General features: G+C 46.4%; 1 protein-coding gene across 3 annotated transcripts in view; it reads right to left on the reverse strand.

Annotated features, from left to right (window-relative positions):
• Positions 1-12472, reverse strand: part of POLD1 (DNA polymerase delta 1, catalytic subunit) — a 31505-nt gene that overhangs the window by 18554 nt on the left and 479 nt on the right. For all 3 annotated transcript variants that reach the window (XM_080976543.1, XM_080976545.1, XM_080976544.1), the window contains exons 2-14: positions 10453-10652; positions 9791-9904; positions 9029-9169; positions 8798-8923; positions 8019-8187; positions 6808-6922; positions 6037-6166; positions 5247-5413; positions 4600-4704; positions 3670-3810; positions 3298-3408; positions 1519-1710; positions 737-825 (exon numbers count right to left, since the gene is read on the reverse strand). In XM_080976543.1, coding sequence (XP_080832669.1) covers positions 737-825; positions 1519-1710; positions 3298-3408; positions 3670-3810; positions 4600-4704; positions 5247-5413; positions 6037-6166; positions 6808-6922; positions 8019-8187; positions 8798-8923; positions 9029-9169; positions 9791-9904; positions 10453-10652 — 1800 coding nt within the window. The remainder of the gene's footprint in view (positions 1-736; positions 826-1518; positions 1711-3297; positions 3409-3669; positions 3811-4599; positions 4705-5246; positions 5414-6036; positions 6167-6807; positions 6923-8018; positions 8188-8797; positions 8924-9028; positions 9170-9790; positions 9905-10452; positions 10653-12472) is intronic.

Raw genomic sequence — 12472 nt, forward strand, 5'->3', positions numbered from 1 at the left:
AGCAGAGACATCACTTTGCCAACAAAGGTCCGTATAGTTAAAGCCATGGTTTTCCCAGTAGTGATGTATGGAAGTGAGAGCTGGACCATAAAGAAAGCTGATCGCCGAAGAATTGATGCTTTTGAATTATGGTGCTGGAGGAGACTCTTGAGAGTCCCATGGACTGCAAGAAGAACAAACCTATCCATTCTGAAGGAAATCAGCCCTGAGTGCTCACTGGAAGGACAGATCGTGAAAATGAGGCTCCAATACTTTGGCCACCTCATGAGAAGAGAAGACTCCCTGGAAAAGACCCTGATGTTGGGAAAGATGGAGGGCACAAGGAGAAGGGGACGACAGAGGACGAGATGGTTGGACAGTGTTCTCGAAGCTACCAACATGAGTCTGACCAAACTGCGGGAGGCAGTGGAAGACAGAAGTGCCTGGCGTGCTCTGGTCCATGGGGTCACGAAGAGTCGGACACGACTAAACGACTAAACAACAACAACAAAATGTACTGGGACCCAATGTAGATCTTTTCTCCTCCATTGCTCCCAAAGTGGAAGAATGTGGGCTCCAGCTGCCTTATCCTCAGCCCTGCTCCTTCCTCCTCTCCTGGCCTCCATCCCTGCTCCAAGATGTCACCCCAGTGCTTTTCTGCACCAACTCACAACAGGCTGTGAAAAACCCCCAGCCTCACTCTTGACCCTGGCTTAGGGAAGCAGATTTCCCCAGCTTCAGGTCCTGCTGGCCTTACCCTTTCAGAGGTTCAATGACGGTAGCCCCAGCATAGTCTTCCCCGCCTTCTGACTTCACCACCGGCATAACCAGATTCTGCTTCATGGCCTTTGGGCAGAGAGAAGTTGTCAGTTTGGGATTTGCCTTGGCGCTCTCCCATCAACCACAGTGTTATGCCCAGGTGGGTCTGTCCCACTTGCCTCATGTGCTGCCTGCCAATCCCTGCACTTCTTATTATATAACAGAAACAACAAAGAGAGCACTTTAGAAGTTAACATAATTTAAAAAGCAGTGTGGTGTAGGGGTTAGAGTTGGGGAATTAAAAATCACTGCTCAAACGTGAATTAGGTGACTAGGCCCTAGTAAAATGTCTGGGTGGAGGGAAAGAGGAGCCAATCTAACAGGGGTTTTGTGAAGAATGAGAGTTACATTGCAATATTATCCATGTCTACTCAAAAGTAAGCCCCACCAAGTTCAATGGGACTTGTTCAGAGGTGAGTGAATATAAGACTGCTGCCTTGGAATGCAAAGTGCTTTGCATTTTAGAACAACCACGTGCATGTTTATTAATGGAAAGCTTTCAAAACTCAAATGATTTCTGTGTACCCCTCTCTGACTAATTTTTTTTTTAATGATACTAATGTATATTTTGGTCTTATATATATGATCTTAGCAGCCTGAATAATAATTGCAACTCGTGGAAAACAGCCCCGAATCCAAAACTGGATGCTTGGTACCACTCACTCTGGAATATAGCTTTCCCTTGCGTCCAACTCAAGAGAAAAAGCCAGGAACTCTCACCTGCCGCAGGAGCTGGGAGACCACCTTGATTTGCTGGCCACGCGCCAGGAGATAGCTGAGAGGGACACCTGTCACTCTGGCCATCTCCATGTAGTTGATGACACACATGAGCTTCTCCAAAAGCCGCAGGGGCAGGTAGGCATCCTTGAGGCAGTACACAGCCAGTCGCCGACGGGACTGGTCCGAGCCATTCTGCAAGAGGATAGGGGAGAGAAAAGGCTTTTGGATTTGGAAAAAGCAGGAAAGAGACCTTTCCTTCTGGATGAACAGAAACAAAGGGGAGGTTCAGTGCGAGAGAACAGGTTCAGACATCTCCAGGTAGGGCTGAGAAAGACCTCCCTGGGAAATCTGCAGAGCTGCCACCATGACAAGAGTTGACAACACAGAGTGAGAAGGATCTATGGGCTGACATGGTATCCACTGGCAGCTTCCTCTGAAGAGACAAAGGTTATTTGCTTGAGGGATATGGAGAGCAAAAGCTTGCAAATTCAGAAAAAAGCAAATACTTTTGGATAAACGGAAACAGGAGGTGGATAAAGTTATTGGTTGTTCCATACTTCCCCCCACTCTTTAAGAGCTATAAGCAGACAGGCTGTTGACGATTCCATTACCTATTACAGTGTTTCCCAAACTTGGGTCTCCAGCTTTTTGGGGAGGACTACAGCTCCCATCATTGTAGTCCAAGAACAACTGGCGACTCAAGTTTGGGAAACACTGATCTAGTAGATTAACGACCACCAAGAAAGAGTACTCTTGGTGGCGGGTCTCAACATTATGAACCAGCTGCTTGTTAAGAATCACAGGATTCAGAATCCTGGGCTAAAAAACCCTACCTTTTGGACAACCCATTCTTGTAGTTTATATGCCTTTTGGTTTTACTTGATCTTATTGGCTGACATTTAGAGTTTCACCACCACCCTTATTGCTCCTTTTGGGGGAAAAACATTTTAAAAAATGTTTTAAAAGTTCATTTTGGTTGGAAAGTCAGGTTATAATTTTTCTAAGTGGAGATAGCACAGGAAAGAACAGATGGCTGCAGGAACACCACTCCATAAACAAGGGGGCCTTCTGATGATCAGTGTATACAATTAAATGAATTTCCACAACCATGAGAGTTTTAAAAATCACCTTTTTAAAAAGTTAAATTTCCCTAAAATCTAAATTATTGATTGCAAAGATAATGGCTTTTCCAAGAGTCTCCCACAGACCAGGCACTAAACCTTAAGTACTTACCCTGCCTCAGACAAAACCAGTATGAACCTAGCTTGTGCACTGATAAGAATCTCAGTAAAGGAGCAGTTCTCAAATTCTGTCACACAGGGCTTTGTAAAGACCCTAAACAGATACAGCTTCATGCCAGCCCTTGAGCCCAGGAAACCCCAGAAAAGGTCGTTCTGGGAGGCTAAGTGTGTTGAATTGGCTAAACCTAGCACTCCGGATATTTCAGGCATCAGAAGAAAAAATACAGTGGTACCTCGGGTTAAGTACTTAATTCGTTCCGGAGGTCCGTTCTTAACCTGAAACTGTTCTTAACCTGAAGCACCACTTTAGCTAATGAGGCCTCCTGCTGCTGCTGCACCGCCGGAGCACGATTTCTGTTCTCATCCTGAAGCAAAGTTCTTAACCCGAGGTACTATTTCTGGGTTAGCAGAGTCTGTAACCTGAAGCGTATGTAACCTGAAGTACCACTGTAAATGGACAGTCAAGAATAAAAGTCACCAGACGTTTGTTCTACAGAGGAAAGCTTCTAGGCCACAAGGTCTGGCTGCTCACTGTCACCTGCAAATCTGTGATGATAGAGTGCTGTACGTCTTCCTTCTGCTCTTGCAAAAAGTGATAGCTGACAGCATTCAGCGTGTAGGAGCGCAATTTGTAGTCCCGCAGCAAAACCTGGCGAGGGAGGAAGAGAAGAAATGGCTAAGATGGGGAAGTGAACATGGTCCAGTGGGCAAAATGCTCACTCACCATCTTTGCTCAACTCACCATCTTTGCTCACTCACCATCTTTGCTCAAATCACCATCTTTGCTCACTCACCATCTTTGCTCACTCACCATCTTTGCTCACTCACCATCTTTGCTCACTCACCATCTTTGCTCACTCACCATCTTTCAGCACTTCGTCTGCAAAACGGGTCTATCAGCCTTGCTTACCTGAAGCAGATCAAACTGGATTCTGCCTTCCATGTTAATGACTTTATTCTCTCGCCGGCCCATCTGCTTGGACTGGAAGGAAGAGTCACGGATGACGGACTTACGTGCAGGGATACGGCCCAGAAAGGGAAATGTGGTAACCTGGGATGGGAAGAGATGCAGAAAAGGAAGCTGTGAGCCATGGCAGGAAGATAAAGGCAGGACGCTTATACGTAAGGCTGCATCGTTTAATCAGTTAACTGGTTCGATTCATTGAAAGTGCACCTGATTACCTGGGAATCAGATTTTCAAAACCGTTTTAAGTACAAAGTACAGTGGTGCCTCGCAAGACGAAATTAATCCGTTCCGCGAGTCTCTTCGTCTAGCGGTTTTTTCGTCTTGCGAAGCAACCCTATTAGCGGCTTAGCGCTATTAGCGGTTTAGCGGCTATTAAAGGCTTAGCGGCTTAGCGGCTAAAAGGCTATTAGCGGCTTAGAAAAAGGGGGGGGAGCGAAAAAAATCTCAAGACTCGCAAGACATTTTCGTCTTGCGAAGCAAGCCCATAGGGAAATTCGTCCTGCGAAGCGCATCGAAAAACGGAAAACCCTTTCGTCTAGCGGGTTTTCCGTCTTGCGAGGCATTCGTCTTGCGGGGCACCACTGTATTTGTAAAAAGTTCAGAGGGCAAACACCATCTCATGTACGCAGACCTCTAAAGGGAAAACCTACAAAGAGGTACAGATAAGCCTTTGTGAGTGTGACAGTTCACGCATTTGGGGTGGGGAGGGTGGGGGCAGTGGCCAGTTTCCGCAGTTTCAAAAGATTCCACACTCCTAGCCTGGAACCTGTCAGACAAAGCAAAGCGTGGCCTGTTTTAATGCAGGAATAGCCACAGAACTGCACTTGCAGTGGCAGGCAAAACATGTACTTGGTCAGAGAAAGCTAGGCTCACCTTGAGGGTCTGGGCACGGGTGATGAGGTACGGGAAGTCAAAGTTCTGTATGTTATAACCAGTGATGATGTCCGGGTCCACTGTCCGTATGAATTCTGCCCAGGCCTGGAAGAAAGTTGTGATATTTGGCTATATGGAGCTGTCGTACGCAGAACGTGTAATAGGGTCTGTCTATCCCACTACTGTTTCCTCTGTCTGGCAGAGGCTTTCAGCAATCCAGGATCTCAGGATGAGGCCCTTTAGTTCTAAAATTATTATTATAGTATAGTATGTTTAATATACTTATAGGAAACCCACTGAAGGCAGCTTCCAGTATGTAATTCATGAGGATATACAGGATAAGTTTAAAATCATGTAACACCATCAACACCATTCGCAACCAGAGGTACCACTGTACATGTCGTTGAAAACAAACAATCATTCCCACAGTTTAAAATCATGTAACACCATCAACACCATTCGCAACCAGAGGTACCACTGTACATGTCGTTGAAAACAAACAATCATTCCCACAGACTAAGCCAGATAGCTTAGTACGTACACCTCCATACACAGCATTCCACTGCAACACCCAGGGGCCTCCACCGCTGCTCAGATCCTCCACACACTTCTCAGGGCATTTTCTAGCCCCGATATCGCCCCATTACCTTGAGCAGCTCCGCCTCCTTTTGGAAGCAGAGCACCTGGGAACCCACGATAGGGGCACAGCTCTGCAAGGTGAAGACATTGCGCACAAAAGGGTCCTTCTCCCCCTGGCGGAGGACCATATTGGCGATCTGGATCACTGGGTCCTTCTCCGGTTCAGGGAAAATACCTGAACAGGGAAACGAAACAAAATGCAGAATGGGATCGTCAATGGAAAAACTGACAGCTCCCCACTGCCATTCAGGGACTGTAGAAGTGGCTATCTGTTCTGGATTGTAGCAATGATGAATCCACTGTTATGGTTTAACCCCTTCACTTATAACACCTGCCCACACCAATAGTTAATCTCACAAGTTCTTCTGAGCTCATACACTGCCAGGGTGTCTTTTGCCAACTCTAAGCCTAGACACCCTGCCCTTGATATTACAGTAAGACTTAGGTAAGTTATTGTTTGCTCTGAAATCTAAGGAACAACCGCCTGCCCAGGAAAAATAAGAATCCCCAGCTTGTCAGGCCTACTGCACAAACCACTACATAATAATACACTATTTCTTGTGGGCTGACTCAGATTGCCTGCAAAAATTACCTCAGGAAGAGACATTTCAGTGTTGAATGTATGTCTTACCGAACAGGGCCATTTAGACCAAGATAAGTTTCAGATTTGTAAAACCTTGTCATTTGTTATAAAACTTATGAAGTTACTCAGCAGAGTCCTGGTTAACTAGCCTCCCACCTACCAGGACCTAAAAACTTTCTCATCATGTTTTGTTCTGCCCCAACTTTCCTCAATACCTTTGCGTCCAGCACATTCAATGTCGAAACTGAGCACACGCAAGGGGGCAATGCGCTGCCACTCTCCCTCGGGCGGGTGGCTCACGAAATCCATCCAGGCGATATCAGCCTCCAGTTGACACAGCGACACCTAGGGGTGAGGAGGAGGAAAAGGAAGAATTAACGAGGAATTCCTACAGCCGCTGAGGGACGCGGATGGCGCTGTGGGTTAAACCACAGAGCCTAGGACTTGCCGATCAGAAGGTCGGCAGTTCGAATCCCTGTGACGGGGTGAGCTCCCGTTGCTCGGTCCCTGCTCCTGCCAACCTAGCAGTTTGAAAGCACATCAAAGTGCAAGTAGATAAATAGGTACCACTCCGGCGGGAAGGTAAACGGCATTTCCGTGCACTGCTCTGGTTCGCCAGAAGCAGCTTAGTCATGGTGGCCGCATGACCCGGAAGCTGTACGCCGGCTCCCTTGGCCAATAAAGCGAGATGAGCGCCGCAACCCCTGAGTCGGTCACAACTGGACCTAATGGTCAGGGGTCCCTTTACCTTTACCTCCTACAGCCGCTAACATGTAGTTTTCAGCTCTGAAGATTTCCTATCCTGACTGCACACACTGTGCTTATATCTTCCAGAAGAAAATATCCCCCACTAGGCACAAAACACCAAACTCTGCTCAGGTCCAGCCAACTAAAAGCTATGCCAACTCAGACATCCCCAAACACACCTTTCTCCACCTGCTCAACTCTACACCTTCAGAAACCTGCCCTCTCCCCAACCCCAGCACCTTGGGTGGGTTATCCTTGCTGGATTCTCCAGCAGGCTGTTCTTGTCGCAGGCGGTACTTTCCGGCAGGCAGTTCAATCCAGTTGCAGCCAACAACATCCCGGTCCACCATGAACCTAAGTTGGGAGAGAAATCTTGGGTTTGATGGGAGCTGGGTAGAGAAAGACTTGAAAAGAAATCACACCTTCCCCCATCTGCCTCAAATATAATGCAGGAGAGGAGAGGAGGGAAAGTAGATGGGAGCGTTAAGGGAACAGAGGCAAACAGGGTGTTTCAGCAGGCGCCTCACACTCAAGACTCTATCCAGGTGTGCTTGTAACTCACTTCTACCTATGTCCCACACTGCAGGATCACAGTCATTTGATTCTGATGGGGAAGTAACGGCATCTCTGCAAACATACCTGGATATGTGTGTTAAGACCAAAAACTCACCCAGTCTTCTCACATAATAAATAATAATAATAATAGTAGTAGTAGTAATAACAGTAGTAATAATAATTTATTATTTCTACCCCCCCCCCCAAATCTGGATGGGTTTCCCCAGCCACTCTGGGCGGCTCCCAACAGAATATTAAAAACACAATAAAACATCAAACATTAAAAACTTCCCTAAACAGGGCTGCCTTCAGATGTCTTCTAAAAGTCAGATAGTTGTTTATTTCCTTGACAGCTGGTGGGAGGACGTTCCACAGGGTGAGCGTCACTACTGAGAAGGCCCTCTGCCTGGTTCCCCGTAACCTCACTTCTCTCAGTGAGGGAACCATCAAAAGGCCCTTGGAGCTGGACCTCAGTGTCCGGGCTGAGCGATGAGGGTGAAGATGCTCCTTCAGGTATACTGGGCCAAGGCCGTTTAGGGTTTTAAAGTTCAGCACCAACACTTTGAATTGTGCTCAGAAACGTACTGGGAGCCAATGAAGATCTCTCAGGACCGGTGTTATATGGTCTTGGCAGCCACTCCCAGTCACCAGTCTAGCTGCTGCATTCTGGATTTGTTGTAGTTTCCGGGTCACCTTCAAAGGTAGCCCCACGTAGAGCGTGTTCAAGCCTATGCATTCTGACCCTCTGCATATGCCACACATTCCCAAGCAACCGTGAGGGCTAGAAACTGCATTCTGCTGAAGCTGTTTAGCTCTGATTGGTTGAACAGAGCAGGGTGAAAAGTGCCAGCTTTCTGAGGAGGGAATATTCAAACATGGGGTTGGACTTTCCTACCTGATTTCAAAGTCAATGTTCGATTCGTAGGCTTGATAGTGGAGCACTCCCAGCGTCCCACAGCGTAGTCCCTGTTCCAGCAACCTCTTGGCTGGTGCAATTAGCCGGGGCAATGCCATAGTAATTTTCAGGAAGGGTGCAAGATGTTGCCCGTGGTAGCCATACATGTCTAAGTGAACAGGGGAAGAGTCTTAAGGCCCTGGGGGAATTCAGACTCCTCAAACCTTATCACAAATCCCCATCTCCTCCTGTTCCTGACATCTACAGCTTTCAGCTCTGCATCTTACTTCTTCCCTCCAACCTTGCACATCTGGCGGAGACCACAGGCGCTCCAAGCTGGAAGTTCATAAACATTACAGTTGTAATGTTTCATAAAGCTATTTACAAGCATAAGGACTAGGATCGGTCAACGACTTTAGAACTCTTTGCTCCTATTATACATACAACACAATCTTGCCTATTCAGGCCGGACTCAACAGCTACAAACAGCATGAGGAATTGAGCATGAAAAGGCAACAATGTTCTGGGTGCTAAAAGAGCAAGGCTGCTGTGATGTTAATGCTCAGCAGGCATCCCAAATCTGGATCTAACACAGGGTTCCCCAAACTTGGGTCTCCAGCTGCTTTTGGACTACAATTCCCATCATCTCTGACCATTGCTCCTGCTAGCTAGAGATGATGGGAGTTGTAGTCCAAGATCCAAGTTTGGGCAGCCCTGGTCTAACCCAACCATCTTTCCAGACAAAGGGGGTGCCTACACACAAACTGTCTTGTGCTCACTTTGCTTGTTGCAGATCTCCACTGCCAGAACAACTTGGGTCAGACCGTCTTTGTTGGATCGCATGTCCCGGATGACAGCCGCATTCAGTTCCCGCTGAAAGTCAGCCAGATGTTCTGCTTGGAATCCTGGGAGAAAAGTTAACAGAAAGAGGAAGGGGAGCAGGAGACTGACTAAGCTGCAGAAGGAAGGAGGGTGGTTTGGGGAGAACCCCTCCCTCTGTAAACACTCACCAGCCTGGGCGGGCACATAGAAATAGGGGGCAAAGCCATGGATGTGGCAGCAGATACTGTTGCCAGCTCCAGTGACTCCAAACATCCGCAGGACAGGAACTGGACCCTGAGTGGATCCTGGGAAGCCAGGGAGGTGAGCGCCTGCCTCAAGAAGAGAGAGAGGCTGGATCAGTTGCTGAATGTTGATAATGTACGATTAGTATTTAACTATTTAAATTACAATTGTCTTTCCACTAAAAAACATTGCTAGTGAACCATGTATGATATGAACTGAAAAAATGCTCTTTTAGACCACCTCTAACTTTTTAATATATATTTTAGCAGAATCAGCCCACATTATTTTGGTACATTTTCCATTCCATAACCTTAAGGGCTAGCAACTTAACATTTATTTTCTTTCGAAATGAAAGACTTCACAATACTTTGCACACAGATTTCCAAATATACCTTCCTACAAGCTTGCCATGATACCTTTCCTCATCCCAACAATCAGAAAAATGGGACTACAATTTCTCTGGGGAATTCCAGACTTTATCCACTCTGTCCGGCAAACAGGGCTAAGAATATTATGGGGCTATTGTAGCTATCAAAAGCCCCAGGAAGTATAACAGCTTCAGACTTCCCTTTCTGTAGCAGAGAGTTATTGTTCAGTAAGGCAAAGGGAATACCTAGTTCGGCAAACCCCTTCCCAGAAGGAATGGAATCCATTCTGCAGCACCTTCAATACCTTTTCGTCAGCATTTTATTCACTTATGTACTCACCCACATAATAATCTAGTTCCACTTGCTGGAAACACAGAGCTTCCTCTTTGGGGTTTATTTTGGGAGGCGGTGGTCTCTGCCATTTTGGATTCTGCACCGATGAGAAGAGATTACCTGAAGGAAGAAGAAACTCACATCAATCACGACCATCAATTCTCTTTTGACCAACTACAAATTTGGAACAGCTAAAGATCTTGTACCTTCCAAGTTCAAACTGCTAGTTGCAGAGAGTAGGAAGAAGAGAGATGGGGCAGCACCAAAAATAAAAATAAAAAAGTAAAGGCAAAGTCTCACAGTGGTTTCAATTAAACACAATATGCAATGTGCTCAACATTACTCAGTGCCACATCTAGAAGGCCCATGGTTTCCCACACCTGGTTTATTGCTGTAATTCAGCATTTAGCATTTCTTTTTTTTATGTGCCATTGAATGCTGAATTACAGCAGTAAACTAGGTGGGAAACCATGGGCCTTCTAGGTTTGGCTGAACTACACTGGCCATGCTTGCTGGGGCTGATGGGAACCTGTTCAGCAATATCTGGAAGGCCAAAGGCTCCCCATACCACCAACAAACATACATTTTGCTTTGTCAGTCCGCTGCCCAACCTTTCTGACTCATTTGCCTAGGTAGTCTGCTCCGTATCTGGAACCCATGTAACTCACCAAAGGGGATGACATCAGGTACCAACTGTGCTTCCTTCACCTCCAGAGCCATCTCAGCCTCTACCTCATCCAAAAAGGCCAGTTCCTCTTCAAACTGTGAGGGACCATCCTCCTCCCAATCACCTCCTCGTGACTTCTTCCTCTGGGAAAGAGTAGGCTCCCCCACAGAAGCCTTCCGTTTGCTTTCCATATTGGCATTCCTAGAAGAGAGAGAAGAGTGTCCCACATCAATAGCCAAACCAGTTCTTCATAAATGTCACAGTCTTCCCCAAAGACTTCCACAACTCCTGGTTACACTATGAAAGCAGACAGGGATCTGTCAACCGGGGTAACCCATGTGGTGCCCTCCAGATTTTCTTGGACTATGACTCCCATCAGTCCTAGTCACCATGACCATTGATTAAGGATGATGGGAGCTGTAGTCCAACAATGCCTGGAGGATTATTACTCATTGGCTATTGCTGACCTTAACTAGGAATACACCATGGCGCCCTTTGCAGCCATTGTTCACATTATACATTGCTAAAGGGTCCAGCACTCTCATGGAATTGTGCCTCCCTGCCATGACACCCACCCACTGCACCCACCCACAAATGTGGCACCAGTTTTCACCTACTCCCCTGATATGGTGACAACCATAATCTGTACACTTTGCCTATAATGATGCACAGCAAGAATATGTAAATCCTTTCTGCTGCATGCATTCACACTGAAAGACTAAGTTCAAAGGCCAGTGATTATAATTAAGGCCTTACTCATGAAATAAATAAAAACAAAATTATGTTTGTTTTACTGAAAGGCAGCCTCAGAGGTTGCAATGAGCAAGCTAAGGGAGACTGTTTAACACTTCCCCTGTCTGTCATTTATCCACTCTTGCCCTCAAATGTTTCCCCACCTGCCAGGTAGAGGCTATTCTGAGCAGATAAACAACAGGAAGAGAAATAGTTAAGCAACTCTTCATCTTCCAAATTGATCCTCTGCTGAAAATGACACCTGCAATCAGCTGTTTTTTCAAAAACAACCACCCACCCCAACCTACAAATATATATGCAAACTTCAGGAGAATATATATTTTGTGAGTTTGGATCTGAGTTCTCTTTAAAGCATATAAGGATGGTCATACTGAATCAAAGTAATGGGTCATGAAGATTAGCATTATTTCACCAATGACTGGCCAGATGCCCCCAGGGAAATTCACAGGCTGGGTTGACAGAAACAGCCATCACCACCTATGGCTTTGCTCCTTCAAGGCTATCAGAGGTAGAAGACACAACAAAAGCTGCACTGCATGAATTTTACACAATTCTTTTTAAAGCCATTTCCCAGCAGCAATTGATGAACCGTTGGGTTTGATCCAGAAGGGAAGCTCTCAAGAGCAAACACAGTACCAGAATCAACCACCGACAAGAGCACTTAAGAACCATAGGCCACCTAAGGTTGTCACCCGCACACCACTTCCCCGCTCCCCGTGATCAACCCCACCTACCCTACCGCAGGGGTGCCAGCTTGAATACAATATCGGGGGGGGGGGGGAGCAAGGTAAGCCTTGCCCCACATAATCAATCACAAGACACCCTTTAAAAGGAAATGCCCATTAATGGGGGGAGGGGGTGGCCCCCTCAACTATTTCATTGAGGGGGCCAAAAGGACCTTAGGCCCTAGGAGCTGGATCCTATGCCCTACCCCCACATTAACCTGCTGCCCTCTTCTTTCAATGCATCCTGCTCTAGTTTAATGATAATAATAATAATAATGCGGGAATCTGATTTCTTTCCACAGGGCCTGTAAGACAGAGTTGTTCCGCCTGGCCTTTGGCTTAGAATCAGTTTGATTCCCTTCCCCTCTTTCTTTTTCCTTCCTCCTCCCGTGAAGAGGCTGCATCCTAATGTTTTAATGTTCTATTTTAATCTTGTTTTTCAAATTGTATTTTAATCAACTTGTTTTTATTAGCCGCCCTGAACCCGGTCTTGGCTGGGGAGGGCGGGGTATTAAATAAAATTTATTATTATTATTTATACCC

The sequence above is a fragment of the Podarcis pityusensis genome (assembly GCF_964106645.2).
Source record: "Podarcis pityusensis genome assembly, chromosome: 13".
Lineage (NCBI taxonomy): Eukaryota > Metazoa > Chordata > Lepidosauria > Squamata > Lacertidae > Podarcis > Podarcis pityusensis.